The sequence below is a fragment of the Dipodomys ordii genome, unplaced genomic scaffold (genome assembly GCF_000151885.1).
Source record: "Dipodomys ordii isolate 6190 unplaced genomic scaffold, Dord_2.0 Scaffold48, whole genome shotgun sequence".
Classification (NCBI taxonomy): domain Eukaryota; kingdom Metazoa; phylum Chordata; class Mammalia; order Rodentia; family Heteromyidae; genus Dipodomys; species Dipodomys ordii.
This window is the reverse complement of record NW_012267264.1, coordinates 6041641-6053425: the sequence shown is the minus strand read 5'-3', so window position 1 is coordinate 6053425 and position 11785 is coordinate 6041641. Positions and strand designations below refer to the sequence as shown.

Below are 11785 nucleotides of genomic sequence, written 5' to 3'. Positions count from 1 at the left end.
GCGTTGCAGAGACATCCACAGAAGTTTCTCACCTTGGAGTGGGAAGGGCGCTCCCGCCTCTCCCGCCTATCTATAACCCTGAGCAGGAGGAGGCCCCTGACCTACTTCCTCCATCCCCACATACTGCTGGAGGGGAGGGGGGTTGCGAGGAAGAACCCCTATCATTGTTGGTCTTCTTTTCATGTGGTCCGCACAGAGAACACAGACTAGGGACAACTCAGAACTAGGGAAGTGACCTCCGACCCTGCAGGGGGCCCCGGGGAAGGAGGGTAGTAGTGGCCGGGGTTGGGGACTCCATGCGGGGGCCATGGACACAGCGGCACTCCTGGCTCTGCCCCGCCTGTGCGCGCTCTGGGCAGCGGTGCTGGCGCTCTTCCCCTGCGGAGGCCAAGGAAACTGGATGTAAGTATGGGGGCTGCAGAAGCACCGCGGGAAAGGGGGTGATCCGCCCCGCATCTGAGCCCGGGGAAGGAGGGGCGGAGACACGACTAACCCGAGAGACTGGAGAACGACCGCGGCTGGGAAAGGGAGCCCGGGCAGCGGCTGACGCTAGTGGCGGTCGTGTCTTACAGGTGGTTGGGAATCGCCTCCTTCGGGGTTCCGGAGAAGCTGGGCTGCGCCAACTTGCCGCTGAACAGCCGCCAGAAGGAGCTGTGCAAGAGGAAGCCGTACCTGCTCCCCAGTATCCGCGAGGGCGCCCGGCTGGGCATTCAGGAGTGCAAGAGCCAATTCAGACACGAGAGATGGAACTGCACGGTCGCCACCGCCACCACCCCGGCCCAGCTGGGCACCAGCCCGCTCTTCGGCTATGAGCTCAGCAGCGGTGAGTCCTAGGATCCTAACCAATAAACCGTGCTAACCACTCGACGGCCTTAAATGCTCACAGGGGTCTTTTAGTGCCGGGAATTGGGAACGACCGAGGCCAGATCCCAGGGTGCAGGTGAGAGCTTGGGAAAGGTGATTCCCCAAGTCCAGATCCGAACGCTCTGGGGAGAGGGTGGGTTTGCAACTCTTCTTCCTTCCTGGGATGCTAGACTCAAGTACAACTTTGGAGCCGCCACCCCCACCCCGCCGACCCCAGCGGACCCCGAAGCGCCCCCCTATGTGAGTGGCCAGCTGGAGAAACATGAAGTTGGCCTTAGGGAATTCTGCTGCCCCATCTGCTTTGATTTAACCAGCTTCGTGCGCAGCGAGTCCAGGACCAGAGGCTAATGCACCGAAGCGCCCCGTTTATTGACTCGTGAGATCGTAAGGTTTACAGAACATAGTCATTTTTTAAAGGCCCTCTCCACGACAGTCCAACCTGCAGTTAACCTGATGAGCACACCTCTCTCTCTCTCTCTCTCTCTCTCTCTCTCTCTCTCTCTCTCTCTCTCTCTCTCCTTCTCTCCTTCCCCTTTCTTCTGTTTCCCTTTTATATCCCTCACTTTCTTCTCCATGCGCTCTCCGCAAGCGCGCGAAGGAGCGCAAAAACAAAAGTTCTCTTTTGGAGCACGTAGTGACTCAGTGAGACTAAAGGTATCGGGAGTCTGGATGGTTCTAGAAATAACAACAGAGTCTACGAATTGTAGGGCTCGATTGCTGAAAGGCACTTGGTCGTTTTTTTGTTGTTTTTTTTTTTTTAAGTTCATTTCCGTTCTTTCTCTGCCTTTGACCCTTTCCCATTCTGTTCCTAAGGACCCTGAGCTTCTCGCTGCCCAAAGATAGCATTTCCCCAGTGCGTTTTGGCTCACACTTGGGACCCCACAGAGTGTGAAAGGTGAGGGTAAAGAAGAAAAAGAAACTTGCATTCTAAAGAGTGCAGACGAAAAAGACTGGTTGGAGAAAGGGAGTGACACCTGGTGAAGTGCGAATCCCTGGAAGCAATCCTGCTTGTCCCTTTTATTACCAGTTTGATGCAACATTACCTCCCAAAGATTTGTAGTTCAAACTCCCCTTCAAAGGCATCTATTTCAGTTTAAAATATTTTTGTACAACAAATTTATTGTTGCTAATGAAATTTCAGTTATATTACTTCCATTAATTATCTTCCAGGAGGTGCAGCCAGCCCTGTTTAAAATGTTAAGTGTTTCATAGTAAAGAGCATGATTGTTATTCATGGTATCTCTCCCTTTCGCTCACTTAAAAGACATTTAGTGTTCAATTTGAAAGTAAATGCTAACATTCATCCACTAGTTTTCTTGGTCTTAATTGGCATTCCAGCATGTATTATTTCTTCAAACAAAACTTTCACCTTGTACTTTTTGGGTGCAGCACTTTCAGATTTTAAAAGATAACTAATCTATTTTCAAAGTTATTTTTTAACCATTTAGAGTATCCATAGGAAGAATTTTGAATTCAGTGTGTATTATTGAGCTGTTACTCTCCATTCAGCACTAAGCTAGGTGAAGAAGTCTATTTTTAAGTTTAAAAAACAAATATGATCTTTAAGGTACAAGGATAGTGTGTAACAATAAATAACAACTCTGATGATTAATCTTTTAATACCTTTTTAAAAGGCTATTCTAGTGGAAAATCCTCCTTTCTAAATATGTGTTCACTAAAGTATCCATTGTAAACAGTTGAAAAACTGCCTGGTAAGGATGAGTAGCAGGCTTTGTTCTGAGCATAAACAAAAGAGACAGAGCTCCTTAATTAATCTATCCATGTTTTATTCTAGGCACCAAGGAGACAGCCTTTATCTATGCTGTGATGGCTGCAGGCCTTGTGCACTCTGTGACCAGGTCCTGTAGTGCAGGCAACATGACAGAGTGTTCTTGTGACACCACCTTGCAGAGTGGTGGTTCAGCCAGTGAGGGCTGGCACTGGGGTGGCTGCTCCGATGATGTCCAGTATGGCATGTGGTTCAGCAAAAAGTTCCTGGATCTCCCCATCAGAAATGCCACAGGAAAAGAAAGTAAAATACTGCAAGCCATGAATCTCCATAATAACGAAGCTGGGAGACAGGTATGTAGTAGAAATGGAACCCAGTCAGTAAGGAAATAAGACTAGGGTTGTACTTCTAGGTGAATTAGTACAAATGGCTTAAAAACTGGCCACTCACAGCCTAAGAAACATAGGTATATAAATATAATAAGAAATGTAGATTCAGTGTGAATATATCATCACCTTGGTTTGGTTTAGGTAATGCATCTAATATGGGTTGAAGCTTTTTACAGAATAAATCAGTGGTTGTACATTTTTATACCTACAGCATGAACTATAAAATAATAGTATGTTAGTGCCTGCTCTGTTATCTTCTACCCTCCTCCCCCTTAACTGGTTATGAGCCATTTCAGGAGAGGATTTATAGTGTCTATCTTTCCAATGAGATTAACTCAAATGTTACTTCATCAAATTTTGATTTTGGTTATAGTTTTTAAAAGCAACTTTTTAGTAGGCAGTGGCTCCTGAACATGCTAGCTCTGTACTTATTTTCTCTAGTTTTATACTTTGTTAAGGAATTCACAACCACTATCTAATGTTTTCTTGTGCAGCAAAACTTTTTGGGAAACAGTTATTTTTGTGAAGTAATGTTGGTTCATGTGAAAAGTTCATAAAGTACCAACGAATGTAAAGAAGTAATAGTTACATTAAGTGTAAAGGGATTTTCTAATGTAGATATAATGAAGGTAGGTTGGCGGGAGGTAAACTTGACGACCTATCGCCTAATTAAGTTCTTTTTATAAGTTCTGATTTTTTACATTGTTTTCTTAAAATGGAGTATGTGTGTAGCTTAATTTAATTTCATATATTTACAATACTGAATGTTGAAGCAATAAAGTTTGAATTTTATAACATACTTGGATTAGTTGGCAATTCCCAGTGCCTTTCCTAGAAGGCTGAAACTTTTACGAATTTATATTTTTCTGTATCATAATAAACTTTTCAGGATAAGAATATCAGCATCTATTATATATTGTTGTAAATATCTAATAACCTGTAAAGGTCCCAGAGCAGTCATTGTGATCTGCGACATTCTCCTGAAGTAAATTAAAACAAATTACAGCATCTCTTAGGAATATTAAAGTATACGTTACATTTGTTTTACTTTTTTGGCAAGTCACTAGCGGGGGTTCACACAGAAGAGCTGCAGCGTCAGCCAGTGTTCAGTGTTCTTTCCTTCACTGGCTTGATTTAAAGCACAGAAATCGAAACGCCAGGAAAGGGGTCATCATAACTCTCCAAAGTTCCAGATAAATTTTCAATTCAACTTGAATATCCAACTCAAAATAGCAAAATAGAAAATAATAGCTCTATAAACTTTCCATGTTTTTCTTTAGAAAACTTTAAATTGTTTTGTGTTATTAAAATAACTCTTGCTTAATACTCTAGCTATGCATATGTCTTCTTCCCCTAAAGTTTTACCTCAAAAAAATTAATGAACAAGGTATTGGATTGATTTAAATATTATCCAGTAAAAGAATAATTTTTTATCAAATTAGAGATTAAAGGTAAACAACGTATTTTCTTTAGTTTGTGAAAAACTATAAGCTATGGCAAATGAACATATTTCAAAAACAAGAAAACAACTAAATGAATATTTTGTATTGACATGGAACATGTCTTCTGTAGCCATTCTTTAACTAATTTGATGGTTTTAATCAAAAAGCCAAAATTCAGGAGCTTACGGTGTGGTTAAATTTTTTATGCAATACTGTCTCCAAATTTAGGGAAAGCACTAAAGTATTTTAAAATGTATTTTTATCAGTAACTTTAGGCAGTAACTTTCACTTTATCTTGTGTGTTTTCCTAAATTACATGGCCAATCTGTCTTTTTAACTGTTAATATAGATCTTAAGCTATTAATTTTAATCTGACTTTATTAAAATGTTTCAAAAATTAGCATCAGATATAATCCACTATTTGTTAATGAAACCCAATCTCCTCACATTGTGTTGATTTTTGCTATTTTTCTATCTAGGTAGAAAATATTTAAGCCTGCACACACACACACACACACACACACACACACACATTTTTGCTATTTTTCTATCTAGGTAGAAAATATTTAAGCCTGCACACACACACACACACACACACACACACACACACACACACACACACCACATTGCAAATTTCAAAATTTTCCCTATTGAATCCTTTTTGTTTTTATAGATACTGTTTGAATAGAGACTTGAAATATTACAAAATATTTACCTGGTTATTTTGAGTGAACTACACGGTGTTTTCATTGGTCTTTTCTCATGAGGTATTATAACTCAAAACATTTTTGTTTTCTTTTCCATTAGTGGCCAACACCCTGTCTCCCCCTCTACTCCCCCCACGCACAAGGGATGGAAAAAACCAAGTTTCCAAGTTATTATCTAACAAGGAAGCAATCTATTCAATTTTCAATATCGGCAATTAAGATTTTAATCTATCTGGCATATTGGTCTGAGTCATGCTCAAAGTCTGCATTCAATTGAGCTGTTTTTTAGTCTCCAAATCCCAAACTCAAAATGTAGGAAAGTGTTCAGAAAAATGTGGGTACTGGCGCTTAGTAGTGCTCTGAGCAGGATAGATGGTTTTCTTAACCGCTGACCTTAAATACTCTGATTCCAACTTGGTTTCTGACACCATTCCTAAAGTTATGACTCCAAGAATAATGTTGCTGGATGATGATTGGCCAGCAGGATGATGTGATGTCTTCCAGGGGCAGAACTTCTGGGAATAATGTGACTTGGAATATTTATGGGTATTGCTTTTGGTGTGCTTAAAATATTTCCATTCTTACCATGTCCACCTCATAAACTTTTAAGTTTCACTACCCCATAATTTGTTTTATGATGAGTAACTCAACAAAGTGGAAAGGGCCAACCCCAAATTTTCATTGACCTGCTTCAAGAATATTTATAAGTAGTTGAACAACACATACATGTTTTGCTTTTCAGCAGGTTCAAATATATTTTTGGAAAGAAAGGGACAAAATGAGTCAGAGGAATTGGAATCCTCTATCCATATATGCAACTGTATGTTGCAGTTTTCATAATTAAGATGGATCATCTGATAGTTGACAAAATGAAATGTTAGTCATGAAACACTCCAAAACAATTTTCTGCCCATTCCTGGTAAAGTTTGGGTAAAGTAATCGCGGGCAAATTGTCTCTACCCACTGCATTACCTCGGAGTCCAGTTTTGAGACCAATCCGTCCTTAAACCACTTCTAAAGCAGTTTTTATTTTCACATAAAGTATTGATGATATGCCTTTCCTATTTCACCTCATTAAAAATTGATCAAAGAAAAACTTACAGGAGAAGTCGGCTAGATTAAATGCCACCTTCCAAATTACTCTCCCATAGTTTAAGAATATCCCATCAAAATGTGCACATCTGTTTGTAATAGTTAACAAAACATTCCTCTGTTAATATCGTTATAAACCTTAACAACTCAACAACTAGAGAAAGGAATTTTCTCATAACCACACACAACTCATTCGGTTACTATTCTCTTAACTTTTCCTATTATCAGAAAGTGACAGAGCCATCACTACAGATCAGAATGACTATTTAATGTAAATTAAAAATCATAGGGGGAGAAAAATCCAGAATATGCTTTTCAATGAACGTTCGTGTGTTTTCTTTAAATATACTTCCATTTTCTACTTTCATTTTTCTCTGTTCTACTAACTTTATCTTGCTGCATATGAAGACCTTGTGTGATGTATCTCCAACTTACAAAACAGTGTCTTAATCACCCTGTTAATATTTCTGTGATTGAATCATAGTTCGGTATGTTTATTAACTGACTACAAGGTCCAAAGTATTTCTTCCCTAAAAACTGACAATAACTTATGAAAGTATTCAAGAAACACTGTATTCTATAGGTTAAGTGCTCTCTGTCTCTGCCCCCAATCCCCCCACCTCCGCTGCTCTTTAATTTCTGTTTGGCCAAGTTCCATTCTTGGGAGTTTAATCATTTAAAATTCAGGTCAAATTTCTGAGATTCTTCTCCTTGAAGTTCATTTATATATGCAGGTTCTAAAATAGTAAAAAGAATATTTGTGCAACATACACGATAAAAATGCTATCTTATCTTACTGCATCACAATTCACATTCAAGAGAATGATTTTTAAATGTGTATCACTGAAAATTTAGAAACTCCAAGTTTTTAAAGGGCTTTTTATCTGGGATAGGGAAATCCACCCAAACTCTGAGTACAAATTCAGCAGGTGGTGAAATGAATTTGAAAGTCTCTTTGTATCTTGCACCCTGTGAAGCAGTGTATCATTTAGTGGACTAGATTAAAGGGGATGGCTTGGAGGTGAGCCTGTGGGCTCAAGTTCTCCCAGCACCATGAGCAATGGGTCATTTCTTCATGAGAGTAATTTTTATTACTTGCAACATGCAAGTTACCCACTGAGAATAAGTTAAGATTGCTTGAGTGAGCAGAACTAATTATTTAATAAGTATTCGAAGGTATCTAATCTACCTTCTTGCTTTGCAAATTGACAACTTTACATAGTGTCTGACCTGGTTATTAAAGGGAAAGTTAGCTCCCTGCCATCATCCAAAACAAATGACAGTGACCATACAGAGTGATGATTGGGTTTGAGCACACACACACACATACACACACACACAACACACACACACACACACACAAATATATATGTTCCTTCATTTGGTGCTTTTCTTAGACAATTTATTTTATTACCTAGCTCTTTATCAGCTAAAACCAACTCTTTATTATTCTAATTCTTCAGCACTTAAAAATTTGAATAAAAGTAGGCAGATTGCATAACTTTCAACATTAATTTGCCCATAGACTTAAAGAATCAAGGGCTTTGGGAATATCATATGTCAAAAATAAACCAAATAAGCCTGTTCACCATGCATTATAAATTTCTCTTACATCACTGTAATGTATTTTCCCCCCTCTCTGGGTCACTAAGAAATGCATTCATTAGCATCTCTGTTTTCTGAATTTAAAAAGAGCAAATGTGTTATATTCTATAAAGCACTGGGCTCATTACATTGTTTATTATTCAAACACTAATAAAAAATGCCAAACATTGTGAAAACCAAAGCCACCTTCTCTCATTTAAGGTTACAAATAAATCTCCATTGCTAAATCTCTGTGTTGCTATTCAGTTTGGGGAATTTTGTTAAATTGTCAGAAAAGGTCATTTTGAAATCATGTCCAAAGTAAGTTTGGTACAAAGTTGCCAAATGTGGCCCCTTATTATTTCACAGTTTTGATAAGTGCTGTGAGCAGAATTTAAACTGTGTTTTTTTTCTCCTTTCTTTGGTAAGATTGCATACATAATTTTCCAGTCACTGAGTATACAGATCCATCTTTCATTTTGCCCAGCAGGTCAACTCTGCAGCTGGTCATAGTGGCTCACTAATCTTCTCTGCCCTCATCTGGAAGGAAGTGCTACTGGCTTATATGAGCCCTACAACTTTTGACCTGTATTGGGTTTGCAGCATTTTGACCATTGCAACATTTTATCTTAACTCTTACTGCAACTGTTTCTTTACAGAGGGAGTCATTTAGCTCTTGCCCTGCACAAAGCAGTGGGATTTTACAACTATACATAATCTAATAAATTCATATAAACTGAGCTCAATGCTTACAAACAAAAATTATAGAAACATCACCTTCTATTTTCTAGGCTGGAGGATAGTGCTGGTAATCCACTAAAAATAAGACATATATTTTAAATTGATTTTCAATAAAAGATGAAGAATCTGCTGGGAGCAGTCATACTCTACAGTCCTTTCTCCATTTGTACAAATTTAAATTGGTCATTCGGGGGTTCTCATGTGATGAAAAGGGGCTTTTCTGTGATGAGGAGATGATCCCAGGAATCAAAGTGACTTTTACAGTGATGGCACCAAAGAATGAGTAGCTGTCATCACTGACCATCTCATCCCCATCATTTAAACCAGAATCTCAAGGGTTTCAGCATTAATTACTAAAGTCCTGGGATGTTTCCATGCATTATGAGAGTTGAGGACAACCGCTCTCTCTCAGTTCTCAAATTTTAATGCACACATACTCTTCAAAGGCACTCATTAAAACTGCAGTTTTTGAAGGTCTAGAGTAGGGTCTGAGTGTCACAGTGTCACATGGACCAGTGTTGCTCTCCCTGAACCATACCATCCTTTCTACACAGGTGGGAAGGGATCCATTAGGTGAGTAGGCGAGCCGAGATTTTTGTGGTCAGATCCAAAACTTCACGAATAGACACTTAAACAGAATTCCTGTTGGTTTCAGGCTGTGGCCAAATTGCTGTCAGTCGACTGTCGCTGCCACGGAGTTTCTGGCTCCTGCGCCGTGAAAACATGTTGGAAAACTATGTCTTCTTTTGAGAAGATTGGTCATTTGTTAAAGGATAAATACGAAAACAGTATCCAAATATCAGACAGAACAAGGAGGAAAATGCGCAGGAGAGAAAAAGACCAGAGAAAAATCCCAATTCACGACGATGACCTGCTCTATGTTCACAAGTCTCCCAACTACTGTGTGGAGGATAAAAAACTGGGAATTCCAGGCACACAAGGCAGAGAATGCAATCGCACCTCGGAAGGGGCCGATGGCTGTAACCTCCTCTGCTGTGGCCGAGGCTACAACACCCACGTGGTCAGGCACGTGGAGAGGTGCGAGTGTAAGTTTATCTGGTGCTGCTATGTCCGCTGCCGGAAGTGTGAAAGCATGACTGATGTGCACACTTGCAAATGACCCTGCCTCCAGCCGCAAGAAGAGTCCTCAGCCACATCCTACAGGCTTGCAAGCAGGAGACTGACTGGATGGGCAAAGGGACCACCTGCCTGGGAAATTCTCAGAGCTTTGAGCCTCTCTAGGGTTTCTTTTACCTGATTGTCATCCAACCCATGGACTTGCAGATTTCTTGGGATTCTGAAGTTGAAAAGGTTTGCACTCATCTTTGGGTGGTTTGGGGGGTGGGGGAGATATATTTTGACATGCAAGGAAGAGGAATCTATTTCCTCAACTAGAAAGAAAGAGAAACAGAGCCCTGGAGATCTGGTCCTTTCTCAACCTAAGATTCTCCAGTAGAGAATGAAATCCCTGTCCCTGGGACTTAACCATGCTGGGGCAACATTAGTCATGTATTAAATAATGATACCTTATAGCAGTGAGGAACACTATGAATCACACTTATTCTTTCAGTATTTTAATGGAAGAAATGCTACTGTTTGTACATATAGAAAAGTCAAAAGGCTAATTAAGTGATGGGTGCTTATGTACCCAATCAAGCACTTCAAAAGATGGACACTTGGGAAGAATCTTCATTAAGTGTTAATGCGATCCCTAAATAGTATTGGTTAGAGATGTTTAATCACTGACAAAATATCAAAATGTAAAAAAAATAAAACATTTAATTGGAATTTAAGTGCCTCCATAAAGTGTAGAGCAATCTTTCATAGTTGGATTCATAACTCAATTATAGACAAAGCTAGACTCTGGGATACTCAAATTATGAAAATGTGGGGAAAGTAGAGATAAAAATATAAATGGTTCTCATACATTGTAAGAGAAAGCATTCTTTACAATGTGTAAAGACAGTATTTTTATAGTATTTGGCTAAAAAAAGTCTTATATTTTGTACATACAGTATTTAAGTTATATGATATGTATTCAGACTTATGATATTTATTGCCAAAGCCCAAGAGCTCAGGCAATGATAATATCTCAGAAATAAGACCTGGCTCTGTTTCTATTCAGACCTTTAACTCTGACTTTTCTTGAACATTGAAAAAAGAAAGTAAGTGAGCAAGTAGTGACATCGATGTGAATTTCTTGACAAAATAACAGCTTTATCTACTACAGAGTAAAATAGGTTGCAAAAGAATGAGAATTTCTTTTGTTAGTAGCCAGATTAAGTAAATTCTCTTTCTGCATAGTTATGCTTAATTTGTGAGTTTATAATAAATTATATAGGTGAAGTCTTAACTGGAAAAAAGAATCTAAACCAGAGTGAGGATCAATTTGGGGATTTGATATCCTGGCTATTTATTATATTGTATGTAGTGCTGCATTGGCATTTGAATGTTGAGTGGTCTTTCTTGTTTTAATATTCATGCATGTATATTTATCATGTTTTACAAAGTCCCTGATGAAAAAAATATCCCTGGATGGTATTTATAGTTGCATTTAATGAAAATACTTATATTTTTAGATGTTGTTAAAGATTTCAGTATTATGTAGAAAAAATCGATTTTTTTAAAAGTTCATAATATCCAAAGAAAGAATTCTTTTCCTTATTAAAAAGATAAAGAAATGATTCCCTGCCCCAAAGTCTCATTCTCTTTCCAATAAATTTTACCAATTCAAAGTAGTAACTTGTGAAAAAGAAAAAATAACATAGAGATTGTTTCAGTTCCAGTATTAAAATTAAGGCTCACTACCTATGATGCTTTATGCTATTATTTACTAAATGAAGGCTTCAGTAGAGAAACCTGAAAACTTCTTTTCATGTCCTTTTTATGAAGTAAATGTAATTTTATTGAAAATAAGCATCTTTCCTGAAAGAGGAAGATTGTTGTGTCTATTAATAACCAATGCTTCTATTAGCTAGGAAACTTTCCTGTATGAAAAGCAAGCAAGCAAACAAATGAAAACAGAACCTGCTGCTAACTCCAGTTCCCCTTTCTTGTATGCTATGTACCAGCACCTCCTGGTTCCTAAGATGTTTCTGTTGGTTCTTCTTGTCCTTCTTATCCAGTCACGAAAGCCACCCTTGAGATACTTGTCTACTGGTCTTACTGGCTGACAGTCAGGCATTAGGCCACGGTCTTCCTTGTCTCTGTAGGTATAGTACCAAGGTAATCCTAGTA

General features: G+C 38.8%; 1 protein-coding gene across 1 annotated transcript; it reads left to right on the top strand.

Moving 5' to 3' along the window:
• Positions 1-268: 268 nt before the first annotated feature.
• On the top strand, positions 269-9854 carry Wnt16 (wingless-type MMTV integration site family, member 16). The gene is made up of 4 exons (XM_013019970.1): positions 269-402; positions 573-823; positions 2660-2946; positions 9204-9854. Exons 1-4 carry the CDS (start codon positions 308-310, stop codon positions 9666-9668), a joined length of 1098 nt encoding a protein of 365 aa, XP_012875424.1. The 5' UTR covers positions 269-307; the 3' UTR covers positions 9669-9854.
• The last annotated feature ends 1931 nt before the right edge of the window (positions 9855-11785 follow it).